This window comes from Netta rufina (genome assembly GCF_964035555.1).
Source record: "Netta rufina genome assembly, chromosome: 2".
In the NCBI taxonomy this organism is placed as follows: Eukaryota; Metazoa; Chordata; class Aves; order Anseriformes; family Anatidae; genus Netta; species Netta rufina.
The window spans coordinates 59,331,772-59,350,361 of record NC_140124.1 but is presented as its reverse complement, the minus strand read 5'-3'; the positions used below and the strand labels follow the sequence as shown (position 1 = coordinate 59,350,361).

Genomic DNA, 18,590 nt, shown 5'->3' with positions numbered 1-18,590 from the left:
CCAGAGAACTTGATTAGATGTTACCTGTGTTAAGAAAATCTTTATAGGGAAAAAAAAACAACAACACTAGGTTGCGCAGTCTTCCCCTGCAGATACTTACTCTGTGAAGGCAAAGATTCTTTTCACGTATGACTCTTCCTTGGGCGGCAACTGGAAAAATCTATTGTTAGAAAAATATTCAAGTTAGGCAATAAATAATGAGTTGTTGAATTAATCAGTTTAGCTGTTTTAAGTAACCATGTGCATTTACTTTTTGTTTGCGTGTTAAATTCCTGTAAATGATCAGTAACTATTGTATGTAATGAGAAGTAGTTTAATCAAGGAATCTGCTATCATTAAAAATAGTACAGCTTACTTTCATATGTATTTCCAAGAAATACATATGCTCTTTCAAATTTTGTTCATGTAGGCTCTAGTGTACATATATGTTACTGGATCCTTTTGCCTCCATCTGATCTTCCAGAGCAGTTCGTTTAAACTTTAAGCTGGGGTTTACACTTTCACCACGTTTAAAAAAAAAAAAAGTATGAAGACTTCAAATTATATTTATTTTTTATATTTTATATTTGTGATGTCAGAAATCAGAGAGGGAGATGCTCCTTCTTTGAACTAAGAAAGGATTAAGCTTATTTTTATACAAGTAAAATGTACGTAAACCTAATGTAAAGCTATAATCTGACTCAAACAAAAAACAGTGAAGTTATTCTGTTGGAAGAAAAGCCTGGAATTTTAAGAACATAGTGTATTACATATAACCTAATCCTCTTCAGAAATTAAATCTTTAGAAACTAATTTTTAGAGGTTTGCTTTGGGAAGTTTTGAAGAAGTGTTTGAAAAAAAAAAAAAAAAAACAAACTCATACTGATTTTGAGTTTGACTTGCTTTTCTAGCTTCAACTTGTAATAATTAATGTCCTGTGAGGAACTGTATAACTGTATTTGAACTTAGAGGGTGAGTTCATAGTTATAGCACACAAACTCGCATGTATGTCCAGAGACGGGTGCAGTGAAGTACTCAGTCAAGGTTTGTTTCTTCCAATGGATGTGGCTGCACAAAAGTATAAGCAATCACACCAAGTGAAGGTCTCTTGAGACCACAACTACTTTAGAAAGAATGTTGGCTGATTCAGGTGAGAAATAATAGTGTAATTAAGTAGTTACTTTAAAATTCTTTCAGAGTCATGGGATAGTCATGTACTTATCAATTACTGTGTGTCTGTTGCTTCAGTGTTGATAGCTCTCTGACACTGTACTGCTTGCCCACGGCATTATAAATGTTCATGGAAAATGTACTCCACAGCTACTCTTTAGTTTTATACATTTTTTCACTACAGAAACAGCAAGACTGTTTGTATCTGTTGAGCTGAAATATGACATCTTTCTGTTGGAAAAATTCTTTCTCTTGGTTTATTCCCAACATTAGCCAGGGGTTTGTCCCAAATGTTCCTTCCCATACCTTGGTAGATAATAACAAGGTAGAGACGGGTGGGTGGGGTGAGGAGGACTAAAAGCAAAGCAGGTGGGACAACACAGAGGTTCATAGATTTAGTTCACATCAGGATTTAGCTTGTTTCTGTGGAAGTGTTATGACACTCAGAGCTCAGAGTAGACTTTACTATTTTAAAATTAGCTTTTACAATGTAAGTATTTGGAGTCATAAGATCAACTGTATCTGTATCAAGCAGGATGCAAGGAGTGAGTTGTTACCTTTATGAGCATGTAGCTAGGAATATTTCTATTAACCCAAAACAATGGTGGGGAATTTAGGTTTGTCTGAGTCTCCTTGTGAGGGGGAGTTTGAATACTTAATCCAAGTGTTTTTTAAGAGTTTAAGATTAATTGAAATTTTGGTTTCAGAAAATAGGCACTGAGTTTCACTTGATTCTCAAGGTCATGTAGAAGAGTGCTTCTACATAGATTGGGAAGCCTCTTCTGCCTTGAAATTCAGAGTATGTCAAATTTCAGCTGACGTGGTTACAAAAATAAAAGCAATAAGAGCATCCTCTAGGTGATTACAGTTTAGGTTATGGGAGGCAACAACTGCTTTCTCTTGGCTTGTTTGGCATGTTGAAGGACTAGAAAACACATCCCAGGAATTTGCAGACCTGATTACAAGCCTGTTGAAAACCAGACTTGCATTGTTTGAAACTGTCTGTGGCTGTGTCCCAGAAACGTGGTTGGTGTTTTCAGAGGAGTTGAGTGAGGCTGGGTACCTGGATCACATGAAAACTGAATGGAGTTGGACAACTGGCAGAGGCTAATGTTTGTCCCCTTCTCATCTTTCAGTAGCTAAATCCTAGCAGAAAGTTCTGAATTCGATTTAATCATTTTATCTGTGCCTTCCAACTTATAACACGTGACATTGTTTAATACAGGACTAGAACGTTTAAATCTGCATGTGTAAAAGCAATAAAGTAATTGGTATACTGTACACATTCACAGTCATCAACGGGGAAATGAAACGTATTTATCAGATTTTGTTCAGATTTTATACTTGCTGACTTGAGTTTATTTTTTTACTCCTTTCATCTCTCCTGACAGTTTGCTCTGACTTCACCTTTTTCATATCAGTTCTGATCTCCTGTAAGCTTGCCTGCCCAGGAAGTTGTACTTCCTTTCCTTCTGACCAACACATGGCAAGCATTTTCCAAGTTGTTACTTGTTCTGCAAACGTCTTTGGCAGCTCTGACATTGCAAAGTTTCATATAATGCGTCTGTTAGATTTTGGCTTTTCTCATTATAGGGAATTGCTTGTGTTCTTCTGCTTGTTTCATTAATCTTTATTAAGTAAAGATGTAAGCTGTCTTTAATTGAATGTTTTCTTTTGGCAATAGAACAAGTCAAAAGGTGTTTCTCATTAATCTGTTATTCAGCAGGGATAGCCATCTATCTGGATTGAATTTGTGACAATGTTTAGTCCCCATTTGTAGAAATGCCGATGTTGAACATATTTTTCTATGTTTTGCTCAGAATATCCTATACAGGCTGACTTTATAATGTCATTTGTCATGTGGGAATTGAGCTACAGGGAATTGGTCTGTGTTGACAGCATGTCTCCGTGTTGTTTTTTCTCTCCTTTTAGTACAATGTGTTTTATATTTTGTCTTATAAAGTTTTATCATGCCATCTAATCATGAAGAAGTGCAGAATTAATGGCTTTTGGTTTTCTCTAGCGTATGATTCAAATATTTTGGACAAAGGTCATCATGAGAAATGCTGACAATTCTTTTTATGAAACGGAGTAGCATATTTGGACTTTCCCATAGCAGTTAATTGCTAGGCCATCATTAGCTTGAAAGCAAATGGTATTAAAGAAATGAGTGTGTTGCACTAGTGCTTTTTTTCCCTTCCAGTTTTTGTGCTTTTAGTTATGCATTATTATTTTTTTTAAACTTCTTTCTCTGTTGCTTTTTGGAAGGTGCACACTGTTTAAGTGACCAGTACCCTGGGAAAAGTGTTAAAAAATAATCAAATATGTATCAATTGTACAACAACATTAGAAATGAAGAAGTATTTTTGTTAACCCTTGTAAAAATCCCAAACGAATCAAAGGTTACCCACATAAAATATATATAATATATAATATATATATATATATATATATATATGTATTTAAGGTGATTGTCATTTAAGTGATGATACTGTAACACATTGGAGTCTGTTTATCCCAGATGCTTGCATGCGGCTCCTAGTTGAACTGTTTTTATACACATGTTAGGAATTCTGTCATCATATCATCAGTAACTCCTAAGTAAGCAAACGGAGTGTCCAAATGCATGTTCAGAACACGACTTGGAATAGCATGAGATCTACAGACACATGGAAGTGCGTCTGGGACATAGTTGTTTATTTGGTTTGCCTGCTTTCTTAAAATTTATGAAGAATGCCTGCCATAAATGTAGCTAAAAATCCCACTGTCATCTGGCAAAAATGAATTAAAGCTATGTTGTAGCTGACATGGTATTATAAAGCTAAACCTGGGAAGATACATTAGTCTGTTTTTCTAACAGAGTTCCTTTTGGACACAGTTTTTGCTAGCATTTTTAAATTTAATGTGACATTTTTGAGCATCTGGCATTTGGCAGCTTTACTAATAATACTTTTGTGCAGTCTAACAGCTTTTACCGTTATTGCATTTTTCCTAATCTTCATCCTGACCTTTCTCACTTCATAATATTTATTTCTGTCCCAGAACAGAACTATTTAGGGTGGATTCCAAAGCAGAGTGTGTCTCATGTGATGAATATATTCTAACAATTTTGATTGTATTTAAGTGGATAAACTAGCAGTCGTTTGTTATGACATTGGAAAGTTTGGGAAAAAAATAACCTCATATGATGCCTGTAAATATTATCACTTTTTCCTGTGGTATGTTTCAAAGCTTGAGAGCCATCACATGGCACTTGTACACTAGTCACAGAAATGATTACCTTTGTGGTGTCAGAGGTGACTTCTGTTTCACACTAATTGGCCCCGTTTCATCAGAGCAGGAATGTTGCTCCAACTCTGAGGGAGCAGCTAAGTTTTTTTTTCCCAATAAAGAGTGCCTCATTTTTTTTGATAATGAGATAATTCGTTTTCACAAATAAACCTTTTTCAGTTAGATGGCTTCCTTTTATTCCAGGCATTTCTGGGCCAACCTATCTACGATGACAATAGATTTTTGCTCCAACAGTATCATTGTCAACTTAGACTTTAAATTAAAACCAGAATAATGTATTTTTTCCCTTTTAACTTTATTATGACCTTTGAAAACCAATCAGACACACCTTTACAACCTGTGATTTTAATCAGAAAGACATCAAATAATCTCTTGTGTCTTGAAACCAGGCTGTTGTCATGTGTGGAAAAGAACTTAAAATCTACATTTCTAAAATACCACTAGAAAAATGTGTGAAATGCCTGTCACCTTTCCTGAATTTAGTGTTTAAGGGATGGGTGTCTGTCATTGCCAGAAGAGCATTGCAAAAACTTTATAGTTTTTCTGTCTACATACTAAATGTTTAATTATCAGATGTTTTCTGTTTATGAAAACGTTTTTGTGAGCAGATGTGTTGAGATGTCTTTTCTTTGTTAATAATTGAGGTCAGTGCATAATTTCTCACTTACTTCAATATGCTTTTCACTATTCAATTAAAGTTGTTTTGAGTATATTTTTTATTGAGCAAGATTTTGTTTTTGAAGTGGGCCCACACATATTTAAATGATTTTAATGCTACAGTTCATCTCAATGAGATAATGGTATATGCTTGGAGCTATTCAGAGCATTTTGGGGTGGGTTCAATATTTTATTTGCAAATCCTGTTATGCTTGCAAATCAGCACACTGTTACTTTTTGTAAACTTGAGTGTGTAGGTATAAAAGGAAAGGTCACTAGCTGCTCTTTAGGATCTTCCCATTAGCCAGTGCCAGAGAAACAATTTTTAATAAGAGTGAGTAAACTGGCAATTTTTTCTTCCCTCTTTTGATTAGTGAAGTCAATAATATATAGATTTGACCATAAGAGAAGTGTGAATCCTTTCTTCTGAAATATTTGTTTTAAGGCTACATTGATGAAGTCTGTGTTGGCTGTAGTATCCTGATATCCCTTGTAATACTGAGTGCAGAAGCTGAGTTCCTTCACAGCCTTGAACAACTGAGATCCGATGTCTCCCAGAAAAAATGTCCTAGCACGAAATTAGGATATTCTGTAGTACAATGGGGAGAATTGGTGTGTTTGATGGATATTGTTTTTCTTTGTATTATTTACTAAATACCGGGGTAGTAAAATACTTTAACTGCAGTTCAGAAGTGATTATTATTCTCTTGCACTGTACATTAGGAGTCGTGTGAATTTTGTACATAACATTGGTCCAAATGGAGGACTTGAAGAAGATTATCCCAATACACTGTGACTTTTCATTTTGTGCTGTAATCAATAAAGTCAATCTTGACTGTCACATCTACTAAACAGGCTCCTAGAAGATCATTCTGGGAGAATGAGAAATTTTTATCTTGCCAGTACATGATGATATATTTTTATTTTAATACTGTTCTCACAGCTGAGAGTGATATAGAAACATCGCATTAAAAGTGCCAGCCAAACTAGAATTCTTGTCTGTAACATATAGTTCCTAACAGTTTGCTCCTGTAATTAGGGTATTTCTCTAGCAGATATACTCTAGAAATACTCTAATTACCCTTTCTGAAAAGATAAAAGAAAGCATGAGAGCAGCTTTTGAATTTGTTACCTCTTTAAGGAGGAGAAACTTAAATCTTTGACTTCTAAAGGCTCTGAGAATTTCTATTAGTTTAAATAGTAGGAATCAAACATTTTTTGATTCCCTGTTGACTTCTGCCCTCTGTGCTGATGTTCACTACTTCCATAAAAGGAAGAGCAAAAAGAAACCAGCCATGGTGCTTTGACTACCGTGTCATTGCATTGTACAGGCACAGTGCATTTACAGTCTCCAATTTCAATCTAAATTTATTAGACTGAGAGGTGGTAATTCCTGGAAGGAAGACAGAGCTGATACCTGGATTTGGTAACTTCTTCAGCTGGATCTTCCTGATGTAGGAAGATCTCCTCAATGAAGGTTTTTCAATAGTTGTTGAAAGATCATAATGAAGTAAAGAGGAGATAGGAAATCTATCTAGAATTAGGATCAAACTCCTCCTCATCAAACACATGATTAAAACAGCCACTTACTCGTAAAAATGTGCAGGAATAAGTAGAATACAGTAACATTTGTTGGTTGTACAGTCTGGACAACTTGTGAACAGAAGCTGATGAGAAATATTAATTGGTTCCATTTCTTTTCATTCTAAAATAATAAGTGTTGTACTTGTCCTTGATTGAATTACTATTTGCTCTCTTTCTGTTTTAGGTTATGGTCAGACTGGTCCAATGGTTCAGAGAGGTGGATATGACTCAATTGCAGCTGCTGTTTCTGGTCTCATGCATATCACAGGGCATGAGGTACAGTGATCAACTTTTAAATTTAATAGAATCTTTGGCATACCCTATAGTGACTAGTGTATGGAGTAAGCTAGTCTATGCTAACATATGTTACGTATGCACTCCACAATCCAACAAGAGGCCTTATTTCTGTGAATCTAATAAAATGATAGTACTTATGCCCTTGAGGTATCTCACGCCACGCTCACAAACCCAATGCCAAGGCCTGAGAAGAAGAAAATGGAAGAAAAACAGTGTCCTAAATTTTTGGTGAATGAGTTATCAATAACTTATGGTAACTTGTTAAGCAGCTTGCAGACACTTCAAGAGCTATAATAGACACTTTGTTGACTCCTGGATAGTGGAACCATACTTGTATAGGAAGCCTTACCTGTGCTTTTATATAGTGAATACACTAGCCCCTTAAAAGAGGGAATTGTGAAGCCACACAGATAACTCTGGCAAAGTATCTTTTCAGTCATCCTGCCTGAAAATACCCAGAGACATGTCACTAGTGGCTCTGGAAAAGCTTTATGTGCTGCTATTCCCACTGATATCCAAGATCTTTGTTAGCTCCAGCAGTGCAGGAAGCATTACAGAGGTAGCTTAACTTGGTATCTGGATTCCAGGAATACATTGAATGTGTGTCTTTACCTCAGAGAAAAATGCTAGTGAAATAGGCATTTACTTAAGCCATTTTGAATCACCTAAAGATGCAGGCAATGTCGTCTCCAAATGTTATTTCTTAAGTGAGGTAGTACTACACGTCTGTTCTCTGTGTCATAAATACTAGATAGTTCTCTATGTTCCTGATAGTCTGGAACCAGCAGTGCGGATCTTTGCAGTATGACACTTGCATGCCCTAAATAAACAAGAAGCTCATCAAGTTTCTGTACTTAGTGTCAGATATTCATATTTATTGAGTGGGTTGTTGAAAGCTGACCACAGATGATCTAGACATTACTATAGGACTGATATTCTGCTAGTAGATTTGTTTTCTCATGAGAACAATGGCAAAACAGCAGAATGCTGTGCTCCAGACTACTATTGTTACCAGTCATCTTTCTGAGGTGGAGCATTATTTGACTGAGGAAGCTGAAATATCTCATGCCTAGTGTCCTAAGACCACCCATTGCTGCTATGTTAATGCTAGATACTCATAGAGTGTTCCATCTCAAAACACAAGAAAATATTGTTGAACGTACTCCTCACAGATACTTCCCTTCAGATGTGTAAAGTGCATATATATTAACCAATGACTGAGCACAGTAATTCTAGAGTTCACTGCTTTCTAATACAATGCCAGAAACTTCATGCCCACTTCAAAATGGACTGAACAAGGTTAGGTAGAAGTATAAATTGTTAGAAAAGGGCAAATGTTATTAGTACCAGCTAAATAAAAGGGCATGGAGAGTGTGTTAAAAATGTTGAGGGGAGAAAAGCAAAACAAAACAAAAAACCAAAACACAAGACTCTTGTAAGGTTTTTAAATATGTAAATGACAGAAAATATAAGTTTTATGAGAGCAGTATTCCTCCATGGTATTTATGAAGATGTTTTTAATTAAAAGGTTGTGTTAAGACCTACACTGGGAATCCAGATGTTTGCATCACCTCACCAGGACTTGAGGCAATGTAATCAAGAGTCATTTAATCATTGTTGGTAACAGTTTCATCTATTCACTGGGAACTTTTAACAATTCATTCAAACTCAGTCATTCTCTTGCATGATTAAAATAAACATGCTAAAAATTGCTTCTTATTTTTCTTCATTTGAAATTGGTCGTGTATTTTACCAGTTTCTAAAAAGCATTTTCTGATGTATAGATGGACAATTTTGTTTCAAATACTTAAATACTTAAATAGTCAACAGCTCCAAAGATTCAAGTGTGTCTTTTGTTGTGGTGAAAAATGACCAAAATGTTTTTAAAATCACACTGTATGCTTCCTTAAAATTTTACTTTTTAAAGTGTTATTTTAAAGTAAAATTCCTATGTTCTATATTTACACGTGTCTGATTTTGTTGAAATTTAAACACTGCCAGCTCTGAAAAGTGAAGAAAAAGTTTATTTCAGTCAGCACGTAGAGAAATGGCAAAAGAAGAAAAAAGAATTTTGCTCACTTCTGTGATTTGTACTTTATTAAAATGTTGTTTGTTGACTAGATAATGTGAATTTGTATACTGAAAATAACACAATGATCTGAAGCACACCACAGTAAACTAGATTGTTTTATTTTGTTCCTTACAGTAAATTAAAAATGTTAGTCTTGTGAACTGGTGAAAAAAAAACAACAGATAATGTTTTTGTATTGCCTTGTGGTGTAGCTATTCATAATCAGCACAATAACATCAGTATAACGGTGCTCTGTGGAAACTTTCTTTTCGTAAACAAGCTGTTCAGTTTGCTTACAGGACAGTCTTAGAGGTCTTAGCTGTAGTAGACATACTCTGAGGTTGAGCAGCAGAAACAAAACATCTGCATACATCACCAAGGGGCTTAGTTTTACCATGTATTAATACATATTTAGAGCTCCTCATGAAGCATTTTAATAATGGGATACTAAAAGTTATGTTCTATAACTGACATTTTAAAATTGGATAGAATTTATAGCTACATGAATTTTATTTTAGAGACATTCCATATCGTGAGTTTGACTTTATTCCAGCCATCTGGCTGCTGATATAATGTCTAAGAAAGAAGTTTACTGTTTCAGATCACTTAACTTTCTTGGGTACTGAGCAGCCATGCCTCCAGTTAGTAAATTCTAAATAGTATTCCATGAAATCTATATATTACCATCACAGGGGTTCGAGTAAAACTTCTTCTGTGACAAAATTGATGGTTTGTAACATTCTTTTTCCCTGCAATATTTTATATAATACTATTTTCTGAGGCAATAAAGAGATCACAGTGGAAGAAACTAAGAAGAAATTTTTTGACTAAAATGAGTATTTTTTCAGTTACCTTTTTGTTAAGGATATAGCGAAGGAAGAAAAAATATAATACGAAAGTGGAATGTACCAAAAATACACAACAGTATCACATTTGGCACACAGTATAAAACTATAGAATACAAGATCATGTGCTTTTGTACATGATTTTTCAAGATCTGAGAGAAGATTCCATCATAAAGAAATTTTGTGTCTTACTTCTTTTTACTTTGCTAAGAAATAGCTGTTACTGAAATAGTGCTGACTATTTTTGAAAGATTTCCAAGCAAACTTCTGAATCTTGAAATCAAACTGTCTTTTGCAATATAACAATTAAAGGCACAAACTCTGCACTAGTGATGTAGCTGATCATACTAGTTTGTGCTAGTGTTTTTGCTGATCATACTAAACCAAGCACATTCAGCGTAGAGTAGAATTGCTATCTTTAAACTGTATTTTCATGTGTAGACAGGGGGACTTGCATGGAATTCAAGCTGTTGTAGCTTGTTTAAGCTAATATATTTGACTACCTCTGTATTAGAAGTGTTATGACACCTGTAAAATCCAAAATTCTAGTATGTATAAAAACTCACAAGCAACAGAGTGGAATCTGTTTTGTGTAAATCTGTACCACAAATGCATTTTGAATTGAAAGTTGATGCTGCAGGCCAGATTTTTTTTTTTTTTATTTTTTTAACATAAATTAAAATATGCTAAAAGGATTGAGTTTACACTAATGACACTTTTATTGTTCTGGAAGACATAATTTATAGATACTTTATTGGCCAAACACCACATTCAAGTTTTGTGTTTGATGAACAGAAAGTTTGTACTTTAACATATTCAGATATATTAGTCTCAGATGAATATTCTTTTGAAAATTTCAGTAACTCATTAGGGCAATAACTTGTACATAATTAAATGAAAAACAATTTGGATGCAAGTTCCTTTTAGATCTCTAAGTGGATCATTACACAGAATGTTAGATATCTTTATGGTGGTGCAGCCTATGTAGTAAGCATTCTTTATTGCTGAAGAAGCATTTTTGTTTTACTGAGCACAGAACAGCAAAGCATGATTGGGATCTACAGTACCAGAGGGGCCATTCTTCAACTTAAAAACAAACAAACTGCAACAAAAGAGTACTCATGGTATACAGCTCAGATCTGTTGAAAATATGTAGCCATTGCTGGTTCATAACTTCAGCAGTTATTTCCCATCTGTAAAGACTACTGGACATAGAATACTTTTATTAAGCATGTCATTTCAAAACAATTTCAATTTCTAAAGGAGGATTTTTGTATTTCTGATGTAAATTTGGGAAGAGAAATTGTCTTATGTCAAGTAACAACAACAACAAAAAAGCCATGTGTTGTTGCTATCATGGGGACAGATTGTGTTGACAAATCATAAGGAATTTAGCAAACAGCAAAAGTTGAGAATAAAAGAGTGAACTGGTGGTAAGACTGAACAATAGCAAAGCACAGTGTCAGAAGAAAGGGTCTGCTTTATTGGAATGGATCTTGTGTTCAAATGAGCAAAGGACACATCCTGGGGCTGCCCCTAACTGGAGTTCAACATAGCCTATGAGTGCCATGGCCTAAACCACTTTCTCACTGACCAGAGGATATACTTTGTTCTTCTACTAGAACAGTAATGTCACTTTAGGGTAGGGAGAAAGAGCTTTGCTTTAAAATCATTTGTTTGAAGTAAAGATATTGTATAGGCCCTTACTGTGCTTGGGGAACTAGTACAGTGTTAGCTACAGAAGTACTGTGGTGTGCTGTCAGAAACTCCACCTTTGATGAGAAGTTTTTCCAACAAAGGAAGACTTATCTGTATGTATGGAGCTTCGTCCTTCATCTAAAGCATCTTAATATCCCTTGTTCAACAGGACAGAGATTAAAAAAAAAAAAACCCACAACTAAATTAACCTATTTCACAGTAGTAAGAGCATGCATACTATCACAAAAAATTTTTCAAACTGATTTATTTTCATATTTCAAAATCTTTTCAAACTAAAAAGACAGAAGAGCAAAGAGCTATGGTTCTGCCATGCAAGGAGTTATGTACCTGGGCCAATGTACTGTGGAAATCTTTTGATCTTTGGCTTTCACTCTGTTGTTTCTTTACAGTATCTCTCCTTTTTGTATTCATGAGTGGAAGCATTGATGATAATAGGGAAAAAAGTAGCATAAAAATCATTTGTAATTTGCAGGCTTTACAGCATCTTCAGGTATGGAATTGTGTGGATACTGCAAGAGTATCTTTTTCAGGGGTAATTTTTGTTTCAGTTCATTCAAAGATACTCTTAATCTCTTGCTGCTTGCAATGCAGATCCATGTAAACAATTTTTAAGACAAGTCTTATTTAGAATGTGCTATAAAGAAAGTAATGTGTTGCCTTTTCTTAATTGTTTTTGTTTGTTTCTTTTGGTTTCAATTGAGGTGTTTTCTTTTTTTCTTTAGGAGGGTGAGCCTGTTAGAGTAGGAGTAGCCATGACAGATCTTGCTACTGGGTTGTATGCATGCGGAGCAATTATGGCTGGTTTGCTTCAGAGGTATAAGACGGGGAAAGGACTGCACATTGACTGTAATCTCATGTCATCTCAGGTAGGAGTTTTTTTTTTTTTTAAAAAAAGAAGCTTTTGGTTGTGTAGATGTTTGAACCTAAAACCCACCATTTTACCATGAATTAAAGTAAATGAGTAGGTACAATTTATGACAACAATAATAATGGTTTCATTGACAGTTTCTGTATTCTACTGCTTTGACAGTGACCGTTTTATATGATATGCTTATAATTACTACAGCAATGTTTGGTTTTCATTTTGTAAAAAGGACCTCCATGTTATTTGAAAACATAGGTTTATCAAGGCTTATGATCTCCAAGAGATAGTAAGTAGCAGTTGTAGTAGCAAGTTGGAGATAGACAAGAATAAATGGCGAAACCAAGTGTTGGGAGGGGAGCCTCGGCACTTGGCAATATAACTACTGGAGCGATTGAATGTCTTGAACAAAATTTCCCAAAGTTGTGAAATAATCAAGCACCACCAAAGTATCATAGAATGAATGGTTTGCATTTAAAGGACCTTAAAGATGACCTAGTTCCAAACCCCCCTGCCATGGGCAAGAACACATTCCACTAGACCAGGTTGCTCAAAGCCCCATCCCACCTGGCCTTGAACGCTTCAGTGGGGGCATCCACAACTGCCCATCTGTTCTCTGCCCAGCCTGTATCTGTGCTTGGGATTGCCCTGATCCATGTGCAGGTTAAATAATTTAATCTGGGAAATCTGCCTTCTATTTCTGGGATTTCAAGAATAAAGTAAGTGTGAATGCAGCATTTTCTACGGGTGCATTTAAGAGAAATCTCATCAAATTTGTAAAGACAAAGATGTTTTTATCATGACAACTATACAGTATGCAAGTAATAATGAGAACTTTTAAGTTGCGTTTGAACATTTAAGCACCATTGGTATAATGATTTATACTTCATAAAAATAAAATGATATTGCTACAAGGCATACATGATGAAATTATATGTTGACTTGCTAATGTCTACCTTCTGGTAGAAGCAGGGAACATGATTATGTAGGAATTTTGGTGTACATTTTAAAATATAGGTCAAGACTGTATGTGCTACTTATCAAAGCTATAACAATGCTCCATTATTTTTTTCTTTATTCAATTGTACGTTTGTTTGCAATGCTCTTAGTTTCTTTAAATCATAATACCTGTAAGTACAGTTGAGAGATGGTACAGTGCCTATTGCACAACCTGCTCTAAGTTGGCCTGGCTATGACCAGGAGGTTGGACCAGATGACATCCAGAGGTCCTTTTCAATTTATATCGTTAAATGATAATGAATGAGACTTGGAAGGTTTCACTCATTTTAATATCTACTGAAATTAGATCTGGAATGGGGGAAATGCTCACTTAAATTAACATAGAATTTTTAATTTGTTTCAGAAAATTTTGTAAGTACTGAACCCTTTATCAAACTGATCTGTATCTGTAAATGTTGTGCCTAGATTTGGAAAATGTAGTAAGCAATTTAGAAAAATATTTTAAATATATATTTAACTCTTAGTAATTATTTTATATATATATTTAGTATTTTTAAATTTGTTTAAAATATTTTATAGTATTTTATAATACAGCAATTTTTGCTTAATATTTTCACTTCTAATTTTATTAAAGGACTTCCAGTAGTTTTCTGAGTCATTCTGTTATTTCTTGATTCCTTGTTCCACTGCTTTTTGTCTTTTTTTAATGGATTCTTCTGAATGTCCTATAGTGGTGTCCCTCAAGGGTTGGTACTGGGACCAGTATTGTTTAATATATTCATTGATGACTTGGACGAGGGTATGGAGTGCACCATCAGCAAGTTTGCTGATGACACTAAACTGGGAGGAGTGGCTGACATGCTGGAAGGCTGTGCTGCCATCCAGCGGGACCTCGACAAGTCCAAGTGGTTAGGGAGAAACATAATGAAATAGAATGAGGACAAGTATAGAGTTCTGCATCTGGGCAAGAACAACCCCAGACATCAGTGTAAGTTGGGGACTGCCCTGCTGGAAAGCAGTGAAGGAGAGATGGACCTGGGGTTCCTGGTGGACAGCCAGATGACCATGAGCCAGCACTGTGCCCTTGTGGCCAAGAAAGCCAGTAGCATCCTGGGGTGTATTAGAAAAGGAGTCTGGTTAGTACATTGAGAGAGATTCTCCTCCCCCTTTAGGGTCTCCCCCTGGTGAGACCACATCTAGAATATTGCATCCAGTTCTGGGCCCTTCAGTTCAAGAAGGACAGGGAACTGCTTGACAGAGTCCAGTGCAGAGCCACAAGGATGATTAAGGGGATGGAGCATCTCCCTTACGAGGAAAGGCTGAGGGAGCTGGGTCTCTTTAGCTTGGAGAAGGGGAGAATGAGGAGTGACCTTATTAACATTTATAAATATGTAAAGAACAAATGTCAGGAGGACGGAGCCAGGCCCTTCTTGGTGACACCCAGTGACAGGACAAGGGGCAATGAGTGTAAGCTGGAATGTGGGAAGTTCCACTTAAATATGAGACAAAACTTTTATGGTGAGGGTGACAGAACTCTGGAACAGGCTGCCCAGCAGGGTTGTAGAGCTTCCTTCTCTGAAGACTTTCAAAACCTACCTGGATGCATTCCTGTGTGACATGATTTAGGTGTTCCTGCTCTGGCAGGGGGATTGGACTAGATGATCTTTCAAGGTCTTTTCCAATCCCTAGTATTCTGTGATTCTGTGATTATTATTCGATATTTTATCAAATGCTGAAAGTAGTAAGAGTTAAAGCTAGGTGTTGGTGTAACTCTCATTTCACCTTCCTTTGTCAGCACAGTTGTTTTTAGAATCTTCTCCCTTGGTAAAGACAACTTTAGCCATGCAAAAGAGTATTCTCTCTTTGCAAAATTTACATCTCTGTTCACATCTTTATCATTTAGAGCCATTCATTGACATACCCAAGAAAGGTAATGAGCATTTGGATGCATGTTGGTGAACAAAGCATTATCTGTGGTGTTTGACTTCTTATGTGCACAGCTGAAAAAGCAAAATGGTGAAGGGGACTTTTTTTTTTTTTTTTTTGTATTTTTGCTTTTATAGATATTATCTCATTTTATACCTGTTATTAAATGATTTATATAAAAGTGATTAAAGAGTAATTCCATGCATGGGCGCTCAAATTCCAAAATAAATGCTTTTATTAACCCCAAACTTGGGTAAATTAAAATTAAGTAAGTTGATATTTTGAGGTAGAATACATGTTATTCTGAAACATGTTATTCTGAGCTGTTATTCAGAAAACAGTTATTTTCTTTTAAACAACCCTACTACCTTAGTACAAATTGGCTCTGAGGTGTTGGCCCAAGACTGTAACAAGAACATTTATGTAATCAGAAAAAATATTTTTGGATGAGATGATGGGGTAAAAAAACCCAACACCACAGTGTGATCAATCCCATTAAAAAACATGTTAAAATAAATGAAGAAAAAATACAACTGACAGTTGAGTCTCTCTGAGAATGTCTTGTTGTCCTGGTTTTCCTTTCCTTTCCATTCCATTCTTTACTTGTAAGTCTTTAAAGGTCAATGTCATTAAAAATGAGAAAGAACAAAATTTAAATAGTGTTGAAAAAAAAGTACTTCTTGTGGTAATGTTTTACAGGGAAGTTAGACAATTACTGTGGTACAATCAGGTTCTTGAAAGATCCATGCTTTTAGAGTGATTATGTTTAACAATAATCTAGGTCTAACCTAGGTCAAAAAGCTAGGTTTTTCTGTGATTAATGTTTAAAAAGAACGTGTCTTTGAAATCTCTTATGGGTGCTGTCAAAACGATAAGGAACCTGAAGCTGTGGACTTTAAATTCTGGTTGTTGTTGATTCTGGATCTAGATGTTAAATAAATGCATTATGATAACTTTTACTTCAGCATGGGTTTCAATGGAGTGCAGTTATTTTTTAATGAGGAAAAAAAATCCTTTTTTTTTTTTTTTTTTTTTTTCTGTGTGTTAAACACAAGTGCTGCTGAAATGTCTTCTTATTAAGTGCTATGTCAGCAGGGACCTATAAGAAACTTTTGGCTTCTGACAGTATTTCATACACTGATCTGATATGCTTATACCTTTTGTACATCCCTTCACCTGAATTGGGAATTCTGAAACAAGACCATAAATATAAAGGTAAATAGTATCTTTTATATAATCCCTCTCTCTCTCTCTCTCTTTCTTTCTCTAGTATCTTCAGTGAGCAGTATTGTGGCCTTCCAGTGCTTAAGGGGATCTTAGAGGAAGGATGTGGAAGGATATGTATCAAGGAATGTTGTGATAGGACAAAGGACTTTAAACTAAAAGAGGGTAGGTTTAGATTAGATATAAGGAACAAATTCTTCACTATGAGGGTGGTGAGGCACTGGAAGAGACTGTCCAGAGAAGATGTGGATGCCCAATCCCTGGAATAGTTCAAGGCCAGGCTGGATTTGGGCAACCTGGTCTAGTGGAAGGTGTCCCTGCCCATGGCAGAGGGATTTGGAATTAGATGATTTTTTAAGGTCCCTTACAACACAAACCATTCTACAATTCTATGAAAACAAACAAAACAACAACAGAAAGAAAACCCAGGCGTTAAATCACATAAATGCTAGGAAATTCCTGAAAAACAATTGGTTTATTTTATAGCAAGAAACCTAGCATGTATATGCCCATCTGTATCTGTGGTATTACTTTTCTGCATGCATTATAGAAATGCAAGAGTCTTCCTTTTTTGTATAGGGAGATGCTTTTGATGTTATTACTTGCACAAATATGCTAATGACAGAGAGCATAGAACTGAATTCATCCATCAATGAAGCTTTTTAAAGAAATCTTCCCGACTGGCAAGTTTGTTTATTATTTGACTGGTATATGTAGAACAAGTATCTGATAAGTGAAATCATGTTCTCTAAAAAACGTTATTTATATAATATCTTAAAACACATCTTGCTTTCAAAGTCTTTGTATCAAGCGTTTTTGCCCAATACAGCTGTTTATTACTGTCGAAGATTTCTTTCCCCGCAGCAAAACAGAATTCTAGGATTTTACCGACAAGAGAGATACAGTGACCACTAGAATGTGGTCTTGCAATGAGCACAGACTTTCTATATCTATCATCTATAAACTTTTAACCCATGTCATACAATTCCTTTGAAATTGTTGAAATCAGATGATTTACTGTTCTCAGCTCCAGACCTTTCAGCGTCAGCATCTAAATAGTGTCCTTTAGATGATGCTAGTAAATAAGAAGGAAGTGGGTTTTGGATTTGGTTCCAATTATGCAATTGTGCCTTTTCTTCTGTTGTGGCTTAAAAAAAAAATCTCTTGGAAGTTTTAATATCCTTCCTGTATTTAATTACAACCAGGCTCCAACAAATACTGTAATAAGTTGGTTTCTCTTGGATTGAAAATCTGCAAGAAGTATTTTACATTTAACATTTCTACAATTTTGGAGTGTATTTTTTTTTCCAGATTCCACAGACAGGATAATGCAATTAATATTGTTTATATTAAATGATTGCTCATCAGACATTTATCTGCTTCTTATTATTATGCTTTAATTTGTATTTGTCATAGGAAACTCTTTATCTTCTCCAAATTTTAAAGTGACCCTATAAAAGCCTAGCAATTTGGCCTAAATTATTTTTTTTAGATCCTATCTCTATGCTTTAGTGTGGCATTTAGTTTTTTGAGAAAATGGTGAGGTTTAGAAACTATTATTTTTTGTATTTGAACCCCTTTTTCCCAGAAAGTATGTGTTGAAGGCACATCTGTTTAAGGTACTTTGAATGCTCTCTATTCAGAGCTTTCATGATATGTCTTTTACAAATTATTAAATATAAGTGAAACTAGTAGTGATTGCATGCTGCCCATAGAGCATATATGGCATAATGTGATCCCTCAGCGGTAAGTTGTGTGAGAAATACACATCTTGGGACTCAGGTGCTATTCAGGTTATTCTGGTGGTTGCTTGTTGCTTCTCTGCTTGATAAATTATGAGTTTACTGAATACGGAATGTAAATGTGCTTTTCCAGAGGCCAGTGTTCCTGGTGATTTCAGAAGCCAGCTAGCAGGACTCTTGCACAGTTGTCTTATTTTGTCTATGGTTTGAATAAAGAGTTTTTTTTGCAAGCTTATAAAATATCCTCTTTGCAAAATATATTC

The 18,590-nt window shown here is 35.3% G+C and overlaps 1 protein-coding gene across 3 annotated transcripts in view; it reads left to right on the top strand.

Annotated features, from left to right (window-relative positions):
• SUGCT (succinyl-CoA:glutarate-CoA transferase) overlaps window positions 1-18,590 on the top strand; it is a 314,340-nt gene that overhangs the window by 30,588 nt on the left and 265,162 nt on the right. For all 3 annotated transcript variants that reach the window (XM_084283112.1, XM_084283111.1, XM_084283113.1), the window contains 2 exons: window positions 6,866-6,957; window positions 12,336-12,479. In XM_084283112.1, the coding sequence (XP_084139238.1) occupies window positions 6,866-6,957; window positions 12,336-12,479 (236 nt within the window). The remainder of the gene's footprint in view (window positions 1-6,865; window positions 6,958-12,335; window positions 12,480-18,590) is intronic.